General features: G+C 44.5%; 1 protein-coding gene across 1 annotated transcript in view; it reads right to left on the bottom strand.

Annotated features, from left to right (window-relative positions):
• The window catches only part of PARP1 (poly (ADP-ribose) polymerase 1), a 29,497-nt gene extending 12,130 nt beyond the window's left edge, over window positions 1-17,367 (bottom strand). The window contains exons 1-11 of the mRNA XM_010182358.1: window positions 17,170-17,367; window positions 16,154-16,272; window positions 14,879-15,093; window positions 9,435-9,531; window positions 7,651-7,767; window positions 6,477-6,653; window positions 5,884-6,025; window positions 4,163-4,303; window positions 3,187-3,429; window positions 2,115-2,183; window positions 1,227-1,359 (exon numbers count right to left, since the gene is read on the bottom strand). Of these exons, the coding sequence (XP_010180660.1) occupies window positions 1,227-1,359; window positions 2,115-2,183; window positions 3,187-3,429; window positions 4,163-4,303; window positions 5,884-6,025; window positions 6,477-6,653; window positions 7,651-7,767; window positions 9,435-9,531; window positions 14,879-15,093; window positions 16,154-16,272; window positions 17,170-17,326 (1,610 nt within the window). The 5' untranslated portion in view covers window positions 17,327-17,367. The remainder of the gene's footprint in view (window positions 1-1,226; window positions 1,360-2,114; window positions 2,184-3,186; window positions 3,430-4,162; window positions 4,304-5,883; window positions 6,026-6,476; window positions 6,654-7,650; window positions 7,768-9,434; window positions 9,532-14,878; window positions 15,094-16,153; window positions 16,273-17,169) is intronic.
• Between the last annotated feature and the right edge of the window lie 1,444 nt (window positions 17,368-18,811).

Below are 18,811 nucleotides of genomic sequence, written 5' to 3'. Positions count from 1 at the left end.
GGAATAAAGGCACTAATATCTCTTCAGTCTTAACATCTTGCAAATACAAATCTTCAGACTATTGGGGTCATATATTTGAATATGAACAAACACCAGCAATTGCATCTTCAGGTCTGTGACTCAAAGTTCTAGAGTTCAGACTTTTAGAGAAACCAGAAGTCACTGGAGTATTTGTTTGTATTACTGATACCACCTTGGGTGAGCTTCTGTAGTATTTTTATGCATACAATCAACCAACCTTTCCAATTTGTTATGCACAAAATGCAGGCACTGAGATCCCTCCATGCACTGAATCACAGATCCAGATACAAACCCCACATACAGAAGCTAACAACAAAAGCTTATTAGGAATGTGGTAAAGTGCAATAAATTCAGAGCTGAACCAGGGTGGCTTCTGACAGCCATTAGCTCCCCTGGATTTCTGTGCGTCCCTTATGTGCTGGGGTTGGGGAAGAGAATGGAGTTCAATTTGAAATAACCCTCTCTATTTCTTTATTCGTTTTCAGTAATGCAACCACTGGACAGCTCTGTCATGTGTCTGACAAGACTGGAAAGCTACACACATGACTGTCCCCTGACCATTTCAGTGCATTTTGTTAAGCCTCAGGGCATTCAATTCAGGACTACACTGTGGTAGAATGGCCAGAATCTGGTTTCGTTTCCCAAGGTTACAGCTCTGCAATTAGAAGACAAGAGTAAGTTGGAGAATACGGGAAAAATTTCCAACATCACTGATTTTACGTGTGGGGTCTTGATGTTAGAACAGAGTAACCCAAATTCTGCTGCTGTATTTTCAAGGGCAGCCATCAGTCACAGAGCACTGTGGTCCTGCCATCAGCCAATTACCCCAGTCCTAAAGACACCAACTGTACGTGCCCCATGCATCCCATGATGCAGGAATGAACTCTACCAGATGCAATTCCACAAACTTATTTCCCAGCTTAGGTTTTGCCTACACCACAAAGAAATGCCTCAATGCAGAGCAGAGCTCTCTCCATGAGTGGTTTGGTTTTTTGTAGCTTTTGAGTTTTTTGGTGGTTTGGAGCAGTTTTTTGGGGTGGGTTTTTCTGTTTTGGTTGGGTTGGTTTGTTTTTCTATAAATTGATATACCTATCCATACCTCCTCATGAAGCATTTTACTCATACCTTTGCTTTTGTAGATGCCAAAACTCCAGTATTTATTGAGAAAAGTGAACAGAAGTATTTATAGTGAAAATTAAACTCACTTGTTCTCTCTGTCATCCTCTAGCAGCTGCAGTTTATAATAGGAATTTGTTCCCTTCACAATATCTACTAGGCCCAGGGTTGCACTGAAAATCTTTCCACCTTTTTCAAAAACATGAGCAGAATCCTCCAAACCTACAGAGAAGAAAAAAATTAGAACAGAAATAAGGTTACCATTTTAGGTCTCCTTCCTACATTTGCACTCACCTAAATGTTTCACAAAGTAGAGTGAATCTTAACAAAGTACCAAAAAAGCAGTGGCCCTGAGCTCATTCAAAACTCCTTGAAGCATGTTTTCTTTTTAATAAGCTGTAAGCACACATCTTTAGATACACTAGAATGAACCTCAATTCTTACTAGAGAAAAAAAAACCTGTACATTTTGACAAAGGACCATCTAAAATCTAATATTTAATACCACATGACTTGCTGGAGGAATCCTCAAGAAAGATATACCTCTGCAGGTGTCAATGTTCACAAATGGACTGAAAAACCAAAGGCTGGCTTTGGATGCAGTAGGAATTCTATGAACAACGTCTGTGCACCATAGGCTCGGAGAGCAGCATTAGCTGTGCCCTGAAGGGTCTGGGGGCAGATGCTCATGGGCCTCTGCTGGCTGGGCCCTTACCCACCCCACTGACAGATGCTCCTGAAGTTGAACAAGGTGCATGGCTTGGCTTAAGTGGTCCTTCTGAAAGCTGCCCTAGAAAATCCTGGAATATCCAGCTTTGAACATAAACCAATATCCTTCCTCTGATAGCAAGAAAAAATGTTTTAAAAAGTCACATTCCTTTTATGGAACCCTTACCCTTTCACAGAAAAACATTTTGCAAACCATCAGGCATCCTGAAGACTGTGTGTGGTGCAGGCGCAGCCATTGTTATCACTCACCAGAATCAGGATCTACTGCTGCTCCACCCTTAACTGTGAGCTTCAATTTCTTTTCAGACTTGCTAGGTCCTGCAGTGAGAGAGTTAATTTTCTTACCAAACAGGCAACACAGTCTGACTTGAATCAACATTTAAGTTCTCAATTTCCGTAATTATCACCCTAAGGAGACTTCAAATGAGATTCCCAGAATATGAACAAGTCAACTTCAGTGGCTTTTTTTTTAGCTGGCTTTAGCAGCCAATTCACAGCCCCCGCGCCCCCCAATTAAATGAAAGATACAATCTGGGGAGATCTAACGTATTGCCTTCCTTCTGGACCCAAGGGGTGGGCCATATAATTTTTCACCTGCACAGCAGACAGAAGTCACATTTCTGGTTGTGTTCAAGTGGGATTTAAAAATCACAAGGTGTTGGGGGTGTTCAGGCTCCCTAGAGATCTCACTGCTGTGAGGGTCTAGCAATAACTGTATGACAGAAACCTATGCTTGGAGGATGTGGAGAAGAACAGATTCTGAAGACAGGCAAGGATATCTGATGGGTTTGTTCAGTTTCCAGCATTAATAATGCAAGCTCTCTCTAATGGCATTGGTGATGAATGCCACTGGTGTTGGGATATTTTTCCTCCTTCGTTAAAAACATGTTGAGTTCTAAACCAGGTAAAACAAAGACCCATTTCTCTGGACTCCAATATTTTCTCACTTGCTAACACCTCTTGGGGCTCACTGTATTGACTGTCACATCTTGGTGTCCCAGCACACCGAGGGAGCTGCAACACTGACCCAAACTGGCACAGAAGCTGAGGTGTTATGAGGAAGAGTCTGGACTGATGCCAGGGAGCCCAGGCATGTACAACACAGATCTCTAAAGCAGGACTGAACTAAGGGAAACAGCTCAGCAGACAGCTTCACATTTACTTAAACCTAGTCTTGCCCTAAGGTCTCATTATTTAAGTTTCTTATGAGAAAAAGGGCAGAGAACTCAAAGAAAGGCCAAGGATGGACTATACCCAGGTTTGCCTTATGCATGCACAGCACTGAACAGGCCTTCAGAGAAACAACTGCTTTGTTCTTCACCTTGTTCTTCTTTGACCTTCCCAGCACTCTTCATACTTGGGGGCTTGCTGCACTTCCCATCCACAGCCATTTCCTCATGCTCCATTTTCACCTCTGCACCCCAAGGTGAAAGTGCATGGAGAGACACAAGCTCCTGAAAGTCCTTGCTGGAGGATTTCACATCCTGAAGAAACTCCTCTGAGACCACACGGACTTTGGCCTCCTTCACCTCTTCCATCTTCTTGCTCATTTTCTCCACATCCTCTGCAGAGGTAGGGTGGGAAACGGAGGAAAAAAGCATCAGTGAGGTTTCAGACATTATGGCCCCTCTCCCTGGCCATAATTAAGGGCTCTCTTAACACTTTGAGGAAACACACTTCCACCATGTTCTGGATTCACCATGTTCTCTGGAGAGCAAAATCTCAAAGCTGCAGCTTGGGCTAGAGCAAGAACACTCCTGTTTTACCTGGCTGGTCCAGCTCTCCCCTTCCTGCTGCTGGGCTGAGCGGTACAGTCCTTCTTGCACCTCCTGACAGGTGGGAGCAGATCTGCTACCTCAGCAGCCAGCTTGCACCTCGACGCCAACAGGGAGCGAGACCAGACAATAATTTGCCAGCAGAGAAAACAACTGCCCTCAGGCACTCACAGTTACCTCTGCAGCCTCTCCAAGGCAAGCATGGACGCAACTCCCAGCACCTTTCATCCCAGCAACGGTGGCTCACACACCACCATGGTCTGCATAGAGATCCAAGCTCCAGCTGCTGCAGACCTAACAGACCCTTACGGCACAACCCACAGAATTAACATACTAGATAAGCAAAACTCAAACAGCACACATCTGTCTTTACTTTTCCAAGCACACTACGGCCATGTGCACACACAAAACACTCCCCCTAATCCAAACACTGATCCCCAGAGAGCTCCAAGGACACGTGCCCTCTGTGATCTGCTCAGTTCTGTTACCAGTGCTAAAAGTAACCAAGGCACGGCTGCTCACTCTGTGTGCTGATGCACAGGGTAGCCTTGTTAGCTGTTGTTGTCATCTTTCCTCCCAGGTCCTCCACAATGCTCTTCATCTCCTCTTTGTTCTTTGAGAGCTTTCCAAGAACCAGGATCTTCATGTTGGTCAGTGGTTTGTCTGTGGGTTCGGAAATAACACATCACATTAGCAATAGGCACAGAGCCACCTGGTCAAACAACAAGGACAAAGGGGCAGCATCCCCCACACTCAGTACAATCAGCCCAGCTGGCAGGGAGACAAGGTATCTGATCTGCACTAGGAAGTGGGAGGAAGCTCCCCTTCATCTAAGAAAGGCAACAAAGTTCAGCAACCGCCAACAAACAGAAGGGATGGAAGACAGGGAAGATGGATATCTAGGCACATGATTTGCCTCTGGTTTTTTTTTATAATTTTTTTTTAAAAGATCATTCTGCTTCAGCACTGTGCTACTAGAAACTCTGCTCTGCTCCTCTCTTCTTTTTATGTCTGGACAGCATGGGAGAAACAAACTGTAACATGAAAGCTCCTGCTTCTTCAAATGGAAATCTGTTTTTGAGGGGCTGGAGAAAGAGGAACAGTGTTCCTACATTACAGTACATTTGAGTCTTGATCTTCAAGAGAGTATGAAGCTGTAACATGCAAACCCTCTAACAAGTAAAGGGCAAACCAGTAACCATCTGAGGCTCCACCATATAGTTACATTAACACTTCACAGTGCAGGTGGGGCCAGGACATGGCAAGTGTCTAAAAGCATATCTGCACTGCTAAAGATAACTGCTATTAACTCTGGTTGACCAACTCAGGGTTTTGTTTCCTCTTCTCCCCTCAACTCAGATTAGTTAGGTTGCTAGCAAATAAAGCAGCCTGGCTTTAATTCTGGTCAATCTTTTGAATTTACTTTCAGGGCACACTGGAATCAACTTGCCAATCGACATCAACATATGCATTACGTTGTTTTCATTGAAAAAAAACAACCAAACAACAAAGCACAAGAACAACCCCATGATCTATTTAGAATCAGCTGTGCAGAATCAATCTCACCCTTTTCACCAACTAACAATAATCCCCAGGGCTAGAAAGGCTGAATAAGAAAGAAGTCAGCATAGCTTGTAGTGGACAGGCTGTAGCACCAAAGCATGCAACTTATTCCAACAGCTTACGGGGAATTTCTGGACTCCAACCTTTTGCCAATTTGTGGGTTGGTGACAGCATGTCTATTTGTGTAAGGAAAGTCAGTGATTGGTAAAGCCAAATCTCAACGGAGGATTTAAAAAAACGAAATGAAAAACCCCTCTTGCCCTTAAAGCCTAAAACAATGTGGAGTATAAGGCATTATGGAGGTCCCTGGACATTCCCCAAGAAACCAAGAAAGGCGGCATTTCACAGCAGGTCTCCCTTGGGACACATTTTGCAATATCAGCCTTCAAGTTTCTGCTTCACTGCAAATGCATCATTTTCTCACCATCAACAAATAGCTACAACGATCTGTTAGAACTCAACCGGGATCTTAAGCTTGTATCCCCAGGCAACCCATCACATCAGGGTCAAACTGTGCTAGGAAGATGAAACCCTGCTATGCTGTTCTTTTACCAGGAGAGCTCTGCCTGCTTGGGGGCAGGAGAAGAGCAGACCTGTTCAGGGTGGCATGTTGGTCTGGCTGTGAATGGCATTACACATCATCCTGAACTCCACTGACCCATTCCCCACCAGCCGCCTACCTCTGGGCGCAGACACGGTCTCTGTCACAGGAGCAGATGCGGAGGGAGGAGGCACAGACTTCACAGTCGCAGCATCTGGGGGGAATACCCTGTCCTGCTTCTTACACTTAAATTTCTTCAGGTAAGGAATTTCCTTAAACTCCTGTGGGATGGAAGTGTAAGTAGATTTTCAAAACAACAAATACTATTATAAGATTTAAAGGCTAAATTGAGCACTGGCCAGACGTTCGCATTTACTGCAGGTCTTGGAAAGGATTTCCAAGCCATTCATACTAAGGTAGGCAAACACCAACTTTACTGACTACGAAAACAAAGCTAGATAAGGGTGAATGATGGGTTTCAAATGAAGTCAGCAATATTTCTTTCAATTTAGTATTGCTAGGAAAAAAAAATGATTTAATTATGCATTATCTGCCTACCCCTGTAGGAATGTAGCTATGACAGGACTTCCCCACTGTCACAGCTGATCAGCACTGCAGCATGCTCTGCTCTCTGGCATCCAACGCTGACTGCTGCTTATTCAATTTCCTTACAAGAGGTAACATTAGTTTAAAAATGTGCTTGAGATCATCAGATTTGCAGTAAACACCCACCTTTGGGATTACCCAGTCTTTCCTATTGGGAGTCTGCGTTTTAGCAACACACTTAGTCCAGGCAGTAATATCCCCCGAACAGTAATATGCGTCACTCTTGAACACAAACTGCCCTTTACACTCTTCACAGGGAAGCAGAGCTCCAAATGCCATCCCATCTGCTACTCGGTCCAAAATCTAAAGCAACAAAGAATACAAAACAGGTCATGGCAGAAGGAGGCTGGAAGCCCATGCACTACATTACACTGTGCTGCACAAGAAAATAACTGTCGGGCTGCTGGCACACAGATACAGACATTTCTAGCACTTGTCATGCATACACTGCGCATAAACCGACTCTTACCAGCACTAATTGATTTACAATGCCTTAAAGACATGACACGAAGTTTCCCTGGTCATGCCACATCTGCTCACACCCATGGCTCGCAATCTCACCCTAGCCGTATTTGACATTCAGGACTGCACACCTACCACACTGCACCTTACCAGGCAGCCCTGATACAAGAGCCAAGGAGGAGACAAGCTACTGCATCTGAGCACATGAGAAGGTAGGTTGGAATGTAGGCAGGTGGGAATGTAGGCTCAGATAAGTCCCAGTTTTCCTGCCTAGAGAGTATTTCTTGACCATTTCGAGTCTAGACACTTCCTACATCCCAGTCCACACTCCTTACAAAGAATCTTAATACAAATACTTAAAAGTGCTGTGTGGCTCCAAAAGAGAGAAAGCTTTCACAAGTTACACAGACGGTTTTCAGTGACTGTTTTTAGAAGACATACCAGGAAAGAATTTGTGCAGTTTTTGCTTCTTTTTGCACAATTTAATGGTTCAGTGAGGTAATGTGAAGTGCTATAAGTAACCTGCTCTTGAAGAGCCAGCAAGAAAAAAACCCCATGGACCAGTTTGGACATAGCTGAATAAAGGCACATAACCAAGACCAAGGCCCTCAATTCAGCATCACACACCACCACACAGCCCTTCACAATCAAGTGTAACAGCAATATCATCACAGAGTCCTGGAACAAAACAACTGGGCTTTGCACTGAATTTCTTTCTGAAATATTATGTTAGGAACATGCTTCAGACTTGTAGATCTTGCAGCCATACTGGTTCAGGTCGGCTTCACCAATTCGAAGACCGGGGACACACACAAAGACCAACTCCAGACCAACTCACAGCATTCTCCCCTGAAGGAACTTCCTGCTTGTTGGCGATCAGCAGCTCTTTCAGGTCATTAACGGAGCAGACCTTCCTCAGCTCATCCTTGATGCCCCAAATCAGCTCTGTCTGCTCCTGTTAACAAAAGCCGGCAGCTTAGCTACTTGCAATCAATTGCTTTCCAAGAACACTCCTGAAACTGCAGCATGTGGACAAGGTTTTAGCAAGCCCATTGCTTCTCAAATGCAGACTGTGAGATGAAGAGCACCAAGAACTTTACCAAAAGGGAGAATCAGACATTTTACCCAAAAACCCACAATAGATCATTAGAGCCGCATACTTCAGACTTCAGTATGAATACATGAGCAAATCATGGCTTCAGCAAAGAGTCTTTTTATTCAAGATGAAATGCAGAAGGACATCCCTATGGGATTTTGTATAAACCAAGGCTTCTCCATCATGCATATGTGAAGAAAGGCCATGGAGTAATGTCTACAGCACTATCCCACACAAGAAGGTACAAGTGATGCTAACGAGACAGTTAGCTTTTAGGTAGAGTGGAACTTGTGTTTCTATCACACTTCTACCCTTAGCAAGCTTTCAACAGCCTTTGCAAATATCACCTAACTAGCTGACACTGACAACAGCGGGGATGTGGCTGCATTTGAGCCTTACATCAAAATAAAAATCAGAAATGCTGATCAGCGCTGTTCTTCTTTTAACCCACCTAAGCATTTACCAGAACAGCCACCTGCATCAGTGCAAAGGAGCCTGCACATTCTTTGGGGCCCTTCTACAACAGGTGAAAGGGTTGGCCAGCAAAGCAGCATCCTAAAGTATCTCAGATAGTTATGAATGCTACTCACTGGCTACAGTAAAAAATGCAATATACCCTGGAAGAACCGGTTGACTGTGTTAAATGGCTTAATTTTCAGTGGTAATGATCATGCTTGATGAAATGCTGTTAAATAAAAAATAGTTAACCCAAAGTTAACCATGATCCACAAATTGCCTTGGTCTGTGCTAAACAACTGCATTGCAGCAGCAAAACCTTGATAATGTCTCAGATAAATTTTGTTTAAAATTAAGGTATTGCCACACAACAGTAAAGAAAACTTTTGTTCAAATGCAGACACACCATTTTTCTACAGCTCTCGAAAAAGTTCCATTAAGATTTCAATTGGAATTATTACTTTTTTATTGGAAAATACCTATGTCAAACTTTCAATAAATACAAGATTCCTGATGCTATATCAGGAATTCTTCCCACGATATCCTAGTTGTGAAAGGTAGAAAGCTGTGATCTATCACAGTTTGTACCCAAGAACTGAACACAGCTCCTCAGAGTGTGAAAAAGATACCACTTCTCATTAATCTAGTTCCACACTTTACTTCTGGTTAATTTTTTACAATGAGCTATTTATTGTTTTCCAAGCTCTTCTGCAACAGCGCTGGGGCTCAGTGGTTCAGCCACCACAGGCACATGATACATGAAGGACACAGACCCAGCCTCCCTGAGAGAGACAGCACTTAACCTAATCTGTTTAAATCCAAATAAGCACAAGTCCTAGAGAATTTCCTTCCTGTCTTTCAGGAGAAAGCGGCAGGGTGAACTGCCTTCAGCAAAGCCTTAGTGACAGGGCATCTCCTGTGCCAGGACACAAGGACCAGCTGTGCTGCTGCTCTGCTTTGTCTGGGCATGAGGTACAGCCCATCTCAAGGTGCCACAGCTCTTCAGCTAGTGCCCGACACTGCACCCTTCTAATGAAGCAGTTTTTAGGAAGCGATCAGCTAAAACTCACCTTCAGCTGTTTTTCCTGCTTTGATTCTTTCTCTTTTTCTTTTTTCTGTTTCTTTTTCCCAGTCACATTTCCATCTACCTCTTCTCCTTTTCTCTTTCTAATAGAAAAGGAAAAAAAACAAAACAAAATACATATGAAAGGAAGTTATTCAAGTGCCTGTCCAGCAGTTACTGGCGGTATCTGCAGAGGCTTGAATATCCTCAGTTTTGGCAGGCAAACCCATTTTTCAAATTCCTCAGTGCTAGATTGTAGACGTGTACTTGGCTCTGCAATGAGAGCCGCCTCAATCAGGTCAGGCATACTTAGAGCTTTTCCACAGAGTAATTGTATGGTCTCGCAGAAAAGCACATGAAATACAGCAACATTTTCAGGTCTATTCATCTACACTTGTATTAATTACATGCAAGGCATACCTAAGAATCACCGAATATGAGCATACCTCTCCAACTCTGAGGAGGCGTAGCAATGCAGGTTAAAAGATTAGTGTCTTTCGGCTCAATCGACAGCTTGATTTTTCAGCTTAGACAGTTCATATTGAAATAAAGGACAGTAAACATGATAACTTTAATAAGCTAACACACTGCAAAACTAGACATTTCCCAGCTAGTTTCTCCTCAGATTGGAATTAAGTCAGGTCTCTGAAATCAGACAGGAGGAAGTTCCTATCTGCAAAGTGCTCCCAGGCTGATAGTGGTTTCGTGGTGCACTACTGTGCAGTTGTGTGTGAGGAAATTTATTGTTATTAGCTGGAGCCTTAGAGCTGTGCAGGGAGAAGTTACAGAAAACGCTGCTCCAGAAAGACTGGAAAGAAGAGGAAGCCACGTGAAAATCAGGGGATTTTGGCCGACTTCAGAATGACAAGAGACCTCAGCGGAAGATAATTTATGTTTCCAGAGTCATGTCATCCCCTTGGTCTGTCTGGCTTCAAATGCATGAATAAATCACATCAGTGGGTGCTCTCCTTGTGCAGAAATAAAGGGAAATTTTGCCTTGCCTGGGGAAGGATGTGCCTGCAACTTGAGGCACAGCATGAACATAGCTTGGATCTTGGACTTAATTTTGACAGACCTGCTATTGTTTTGAAACATCAGTCAGGTTTCTTTCTAGGAAAGCATCTGTCTTAACTTTGTAAGCTGTGGCTGACTGTTAAAGCCATAAAGTTGACATTCTCAATTGCTCTCCTACTTGCAGTTTTAAACACTTCACTTTTTAGTACTTTGCTACCATTAAAACTAACCCTGTATGACAGCTTATTAGCTATAAAGCTGCAGAAGGATGTTAAAAGGTACTCCTTACCAAAGACTCACGTATGAGAGTCCTTTAAGTTCTAGTAATTGTCCTGGCCCTAAAATTGGGCCAAGGTCTCATTTTATTTGCAGTGGCCATCACTAGCCTGTCATTAGCACCTCTGACCAAACCTTGACTTAAGAGCGTGCTGCAAGACACACTGCCTCAGGGGATACAACAGCGTGCTGCGCTACCAGCAACAGCTTGCACTTCTTGGGAAAAATTTCAGATCGTTTTCCAACTCAGGCAAGCAGGATCCAGCATGGCAGGACTGGATACAGTGCACACACAGCTATGCCTTCAAAGTCCCCAGGCCAAGCAAGTCTCTCTCCTCCCAGGCTGCAGCCCCTGCAAGGGGTGAGACCAGAGCATCCACCGAGCCCCACCAAGAGGATAACAACTTCTGTAAGTTTTAACAGAGTCACAGGTAGACAACATATTCTGGGAAAAACATAGCAGCTCGACTGCAACATGTTCTGCTGCACCTACCTGAGCCAGAGGGCTTTCTAATGTAAGTATTTAGGATGGGTACCCAAATGCTGTGTATCTGCCTCTCTCTCAGCAGGCTGCCACTCAGGCTGCCTCCAGAGATTAAGTGCTGACTCCTCTGCCGTAACTTGTCTCCCAGTACCCAAAAGGAGGAAAGCCAGCACACCAACTGCTGGAAGGCAATCACCCTACCGATCATCCCTGGGCCCCATGACCCAGGGAAAGCATCCAAACTGCAGCAGGGACTCACACTTTTGGCAGCTTCTCCTCCGAGTCAAAGGGACAGCAGGTTGCTCTCCTGGAGAGAGTGATTACTGTACCTGCTCCAGTCACTTGAACAAGCCGCAAAGCAGGAGGGCTCATCCTGATCACAAAGAGGCATAAAGCTGTCAGTCACAACCTTCTCTTTCATCCCTGGCTATGCCCAAGGCTTAAAGCAAACACTAATCATCACTTTATACAGCCTGAAAAAAGGGAATGGTAAAGCTGAATTAATCTGGCATCTTCCCAAAACAGCAAATTTTAGAAAAATCAACAAAATACACACTCACTGACACACATTAATTTTATCTTCCACCCTTGGGACCAAACACTGTGTGTTGCTAACAGCAGCTGTGTACACCCTTTCTCCTGCTGGAGACAATCTTCACACATTCAACAGGTATGGCCCAACATCCTGCTTAAAATGACCAGCACCTACCAGTCAATGCAAACCACTTCTTCTCACCTTCATAGAGGACACACAGCTACAAGATTTACTCTGAATTTCGAGAAGATGAAGAGGGAGGTGAACCGTCCCACTCTAGCCTGGCCCTTCCTGACCATCTATTCTCAATTTTTCATGTTCCCCTCCTTACAATGAAAATGAAGGGTGGAAAGGACAGTCATGGCAACCCAGGATAAAGCAAGCAGCTGATGCAGGGAGGAACAAGAACTCCCCTTCTCTCCTCCTCCCTGTAAAGCACCACCAGATTGTCGCTGACCTGAGTACTTATCCTCTGCCTCAGGCAACCTCTGCAGTTAATCTGGTGCTGCATGACATCTCCAGAATGACACTTTGCTCCTGTCCTGGGCAGCAATTCTACCCAAACAAGTGAAGCAGAAAACACAGGAAAGTATTACAGCTCAGAGCAGGAGGGTGAAACACATGCTATAGAAGAAGCACAAAGGGAGCTCGCAAGCTGCTACTGCAGTTCCTACATCAATACATGAGCATGCTTTCCACAGAGAAGCTGCTGGCAAGGACACAAGATCCTCCTTCTCCAGGCCTGCAAAGTGCTGGTGCTGGGGCACGACAGGCTGTAGCCCAAGAGAGGGTCGGCATGTCTCACCCAGAGCTGACAGATTAAAGGAGCCAGGATCATTGGCAGGAAACCTTCCCATTTCTGCCCTTCAGAGGGAAGGGATTTTCCAGCCCATTCTTAACAGCTCTGCTTGGCACCTCGTGCAATAGGCACGTCACACTGCCATCCTTACAGAAAGGGCTGACAGGTCAGTCCCAAAGTCTCAACTTCTTCTTGCAGTACAGGCTAGACATGCAGAAGCAGCACATTAATTTGGATGTGTCACATCTGAATTGCAGAGATATCTGAGTCAAGACATAATCTGGACATAGCACAATTAGAAACATCTTTAAAGATCATTTTGAGAATCTCATCTATAGCAGGTGTTGTAACAATTTCTGTGAGATGCTGTAATTCCTGTAGTTAATTTCTGTTATCTGATTCAATGTACAAGATGAGGTTAACTGCATCTCATTCAAGCTTCTGGGGTGTTTTTCTTTTGGCATTTCCAGAACTTCTGTGCTTTCTCGGCAGAAAACCACCAGGTAGGAAGCGCACCCCACCTCTCCAGTCATTCTGTTTATTTACATTCTCACTCAGTTTATTTGACAGACAACTATTTTTCCAATTGACCCTTAATACCCTTGGCTCAAGCACACACCCTAAACAGCAGAAAAAAGGCAGTGGAGCATAAGAGCCAGACAGCACCTTCATGGTTGAAGGGCTTGCTCATACAGTGCTTAGAAAGCAGGAAAGACAAGACATCCTACTGCTTTTCTGGCGTAAGGTCCTGGTTCACATTACCCTACATCACCAGGCTAAGCTTTTTTCCACTGCAATTCTAGGCTTTTGTTTACACAGTGACTTGGCTGTGGCCTATCTTTACAAAGCCTTCACATTTTGCATAGCATCTCAGAAGTGGCCCAGAAAAGCAAAGTCAGGGCAGACAAGAGAAAGAGTTACACAGTCAAATCACCAGAGCTTTGCTGAAGACATAGGAGAAAACCACAAATAACCCTATTAAACTCACACACTGCTCTAGGACAAAGCGGAACATGCATCTCGGCACAAAAAGCAAAGGACTACTTGAAAAGCTGCCAGCGCATTAAAAGCTGTACTTCTGCTTACATCTTGCAACACACATTCACAGGTAAAATGCCTGTGTGAGAAGACAGTAGGCTGCTGGGCAGATGCAGACAGCTCGTCTCAGCCTGCTGTAGTTCAGCCAAGTGAGGTGAACAGTACAGAACCCGAGCTGGCTTCAGCAGGAGCACCCACTCCTGCAGCGCTGCAGGACCTTCCCCACAGCACCCATACCACTGCTGAAGGCTTCTGGAGCAACTGCTTGCCAGCCAAGGATAAAGCATGGAAGTTGCAGCCTGTTAACGACACACTGCTCTGTTACCTATGCCCAAGGATGACACTCATATACATGAAAGGCTCCAATGAGTATGCCATGCCCATCAGCCACGTATCTGGAGGATCAATACTGACAAAGGCTGCACAGATTTGATATGGCTACGGCTCCTCAGAACATGACATCAGTCTCATGGGACAGTTTCATGGTGAATCCTTGCAAAAGTAAAGATGAATTCAGTCTACAAAATACATGGAAAAGCCCAGTGTTTTACAATTACTAGATCTTTCCTACTTGTAGGACCCAGAAACACCTTATGTTCCTTTGACCATGGGAACAATGCAACACTGGCTTCTGTTAGGCTCTAGGCAAAGTCATTGCAAAAACAAGTAACAAAAGCCTTCATTAACAGAGAAAGATTGACCAAAGCTAGAAAGTCACCTGGAAGAGCTTCTCTGTTAGTACAACTTCTGACAAGGGCCTCCACTAAAAGTTTCAATGCAAGACAATGAAATTTCAGATATACCAGAAAAGATTTCACAAACAAAAGCATCCAAGTGTAAGCACTACAAAGCAAATAAACACCATTATCAGATTCAGTGCCTGTCACAGATCAGCAGCTCATAGATAAGAGATGTCAAATCGATTCTCTAACAAGTGGTTAGAGCAGAGAAACTGCCACTGATAACAGCATCACACAAGGAGGCACAGAGCCCAGTATCCATTTGTACTGAGCATGCATTACTTTATGGTTGAAAACCCTACATCAGTCCTCCAAGTCACAGCTGCTGTTCTCCGCATTTTCTCAAGGCAGTCACAGGGGGCAAATGGACTGCATGCTCCCAGGGACAGGGAATTTGTCTGCTGTCATCTGCCTAAGGAACGACCAACAGGAAGGACCAAATTCCCCTACAAACAATATTCTTTTAACAGAGACAACAATGTCACAAAGCATTTATCATATAGCATTTACGTATTTGAAGGCAAGCAATGCCTCCTCTAGATAATTTCTTATGTTGCCCACATACCCTTCACTCTTGGTAGCCGGGAGCTGCTTCTTCAGAGTTTCTTTATCTTCAGCTTTCAAGATGCTGAAGCCCAGGAGCTGGGTGGCCTTGTATGTCGGGAGGAAGCCCAGCTCAGCTCGGCGGCTCACAAAGCAGTCCGGGTGGTACCAGTTATCTATCATTCCCAACTGCGGCTTTTCGGGATGCACCATCTTCTTGGAAATACGGATCTGGCCCTGAGGTAGATGAAAGGAAAACAAAAGCAACTGTTACGCCATTCTGAAAAGAGCAGGATGTTAATGAGTTACCAACACGATACTTCCTAGACACCTGCAAAATACCAACAGTTCCTCTATCAAGGCCTGCAACCTTTCTTCAAGCCCTTTCACTACAGTTCCTCTGCTTTCTTCAATACTCTCTCTAGGCTGAAAAAAAACCCCAGCTTTTTAGGTAGTTTTCTGTTCAAAACCCACTCAAAACAGGTAATCCCATAGTCTACCAATAAATCTGAACAAGGAAAACTCACATGACCAAACATCATGCAGGCAACTCAAAATCAACTTCATGTCCCTACCACTCAAGCATCAGTGCTACAGGATCTCATCCCATCTTACTGCAAATTACTTTTCAGATGACAAAAAAGTAGTTGTTTTAGGTGCTTTTAGACTACAACACTTCATGCTCCAAGAAGGAAATGTCTACACAACAGTCTCCGGTGTTACTGCAGATAGAAGCATACCAGCACTGGTGTCTGGCCCTTGCCAGCTTAACCCAACTGGCAGGTCTATTCACATCTGTCAGAGGCTCACAACTTCACTTTGCCAACTGTTCAAAACACGAACGTTCAACTACAGGGTTGCATAGCTAATAAGCTACCACTTATTTCACTGGTTTCGTTTGCTTTCATGGAGTTAGTATGGATACGCTGCACACGAGCAGAGCTGGTCTGACTGTGGAGGAGGAAGAGGCCAACACCTTTGCAGTGCTGCCACAAGCAGGAAAGCTGCAGTTAGCGGTGACTCTCTTGCCACAGAAATGTTAGCGAGCGGTGTTCCAGCCTGCTGCAAGACCCAAGTGAAAGGAGCATCAAGCAGGTCTGAAGCACAGGCTACAATGCCTGAGGGATGCCTTTACTGTCAGCTGTCCAGGATCCAGCTGCTTCTCAGACACAGAAACGCAGCTCTGCAAGTGCTTTCCATATGCAGGACAGATAGGAAGCAATTATAAAAGTTGCTGTTTGAATTGGAACTGGTAAGAGAAGAGACAAGAGATAGAGAACTAAGGAAAGCTTTTTACCTTTTCTATTTTCTGTTCACAGCCTTTGCAAGTACTTCTGTTAGACTTGGCATATTCTGCAGCGAAGTCAGTTAGGCTCTTCTCAGTCTTGCCGCCCCCTTCCTGTTCCCCTCCTTTTCCTGAAGAACAAGGCAAATATGGAGTTCAGCTTTCAAAGGCATTCCCTTATTTTCTTATTCTCTGTTCCAGACGCTTAGCAGTCTGGATTAATAAATCTCCATGTTCCAGCAACTCATCTTGATTACAGAGCAAGATAAGAAATCCATGCTCAAAAGCACTTGAAAGAGTTCTTTAGATAGCCAAGTAGCAATTGCACGGGATTGCTTATTTAATGATTTTAAAAGACTTTCAAATGTGCACCGAGCTGACCCTTTTTACCTCTTTCCCTGAAAGTAGTGTAAAATGAGATCTTACGGAGAAACTGGCTGTAACAAGAGTCACAAATAGCTCTGCTTTAAAGCAGAACTCCTCTTTCCAACTGTCAGTTTCCTTATTTTTTTGTATTACTACATTTCAACAGGCAGACATCAATCTGAATCTAAAACTGCTCTGCATCCTTGGTTTATACAGGGTCACAGTGAATTTAGTCTGGTCTGTACTTAGATCCTTCTCACTTGCACCCCTGACTCACTTGTTCATAGTGTAACAACTTCAAAGAGTCACCATAACCCTACGCTGCAGCAGAGGTACCATTAAAACAACACACTACAACAGCATTTGTTAATAATAAAGAACCGAAAACAAAATACACTGATCATTATAAGAAGAAATATTTGGCAATATATCTGCCAACTGACTTGGCTTTTTCTCTCATTGATTTAACATACCAGATCATACTGCCAGTGGCCTAGCCCTGGAGTGTGGAGATGCCACAGTTCTTCTGACATCACTTGCTGAAGGGACACAGCAAACAAATAATCACAGTAACAGCTTGAGAAGAGGGGGTACAGTAACAGCTTGAGAAGAGGCGGTACAGTTCCAGTTGAACCTCCAAACACCAGGAGACCTCCGCTTACCTCCTCCAGGGCCTCCAGTTTCAATAGCTTTCTTGATTTTCTCCTGGTCTTCCCACCGTAGCTCAGGAAAGCCATCAATGTCTGCGTGGGACACAATTCGAGCCCGCTTCCAGAAGCAGCTGTAGTGGTGCCAGTGAGGGACTTTGCCATCAAACATGGGTGACTAGGAAGCAAGCACATTAGGCCAAGATGAAGCAACTCTGATAGAATCAAGGGTGGGTGGGGGGGGAACCAAGATAAAAAGAAGTATCTGGGTAAACACAAGTTATTTATATTTTTTTCTTTTTTACTTTTTTGTTTGTTTTGTTTCTTGTTTGGTTTTCTAAATTAAGAGATGGATATATTTAGGACAAAGACTAAGAAGAAAATCTAATACAACAGACAAGCTGCTAGAGAGGTCCCAAAGGGGACAGACGTGGAAGAAGCATTTACCTAGCTTAACCAGTTCACTGTCCTGCTGTTTAGCCCATCTGTTTTACTTGAAACAAAAAGGTCATAGCCTCAGCCAACCCTGAGCAGACAAGGAGAGGTTTCTTCTCTGTAAGAATCAGACCATCTGCAGGCATGAGCAAAGCAAAACAGAGGCTGTGGGAAAAGTAACGTAACAGCACATCACTTATCTGCTACAACCTCCTTCACAAGAGGCTGCTGGCCTCATTCTGCAGGACTTTCAAGCACAACACACAGTGCGTCTGAGAGCCACTTCTCAAGCAAACTGTCCATGCCCAGGAAAGCCCACGGCCTGGCACAAGACATGAGAAGCAGCACCAAGGACCGTGGCCTGAAGAAATTTCTGAGGTGGCTGCATGAGGCAGAGGCAAAATTTAAGGGAAACACCAGAATCCAACAAAGTCCAGCATCAGGACAGAAGCATCACCCAAGTCCTCCCCAAAGTGCAGCTCCAGAGAGCTCTGCCATGCACCACCTTGTTGTGGAAGTGCTTTGCTTGCTTATGACTCAGATACACTAAGTATCAAGCTGGCACTGTTCCGGTTACCCATCATACAAAATAACCGTTTAGTGGTTTGGCTCCAAGTAATGCACACAGACAACTGCTGTACTAATAATACACGGCATTGTATAATTATTATTACTGATGTTACAGAATTAATGACCTACGAAACCGTTCTACGTATCGCTCGCCAACAGGAGGGAGATCGCCAAGCTGAAAACAACAGTAGAGTTTCATGCATGAGCAGCAAGGAGGAAGAAAAGGCTCTGAAGACCACAGTATGAGCCTAGAAGAGCTGAGAGCCCCAGTTACAACTAGCCACCAACCAAAACTGTAAGAAGACATTTATATTTCCATCTGGTCTGTTCCCACAAGCCAGGATTCACATTACCTGGTTACCCTCACAGCCACCAGCCACCTTGGGGTTGCTCTCACTGTGTCTGGAAGTCACACGCAGCTCTGGAACTGAAAGTTGGTCACTTCCGACCTCCAATTTGGAGTTTTCCTGGAGAACGCCTCATGGCCCTGTCCCTTATACAAAGGCTTTAGGACACAAGGCACTGGGGTGCGTGAAAGGGGGCAGAGCTGGCTCAGTCTTTAAGACAACCATGCAAGTGGTGAGTAGGTCTCCTCCACTACATGGAGTTGTGCACCTGGAGCATGACTTCTCTGTGTGGGAAATTGAACCTG

Source organism: Mesitornis unicolor, unplaced genomic scaffold (genome assembly GCF_000695765.1).
Source record: "Mesitornis unicolor isolate BGI_N332 unplaced genomic scaffold, ASM69576v1 scaffold29020, whole genome shotgun sequence".
Taxonomy (NCBI): Eukaryota; Metazoa; Chordata; class Aves; order Mesitornithiformes; family Mesitornithidae; genus Mesitornis; species Mesitornis unicolor.
Note: the sequence above shows the minus strand (reverse complement) of the source record. Positions and strands in the feature narration are given on the sequence as shown.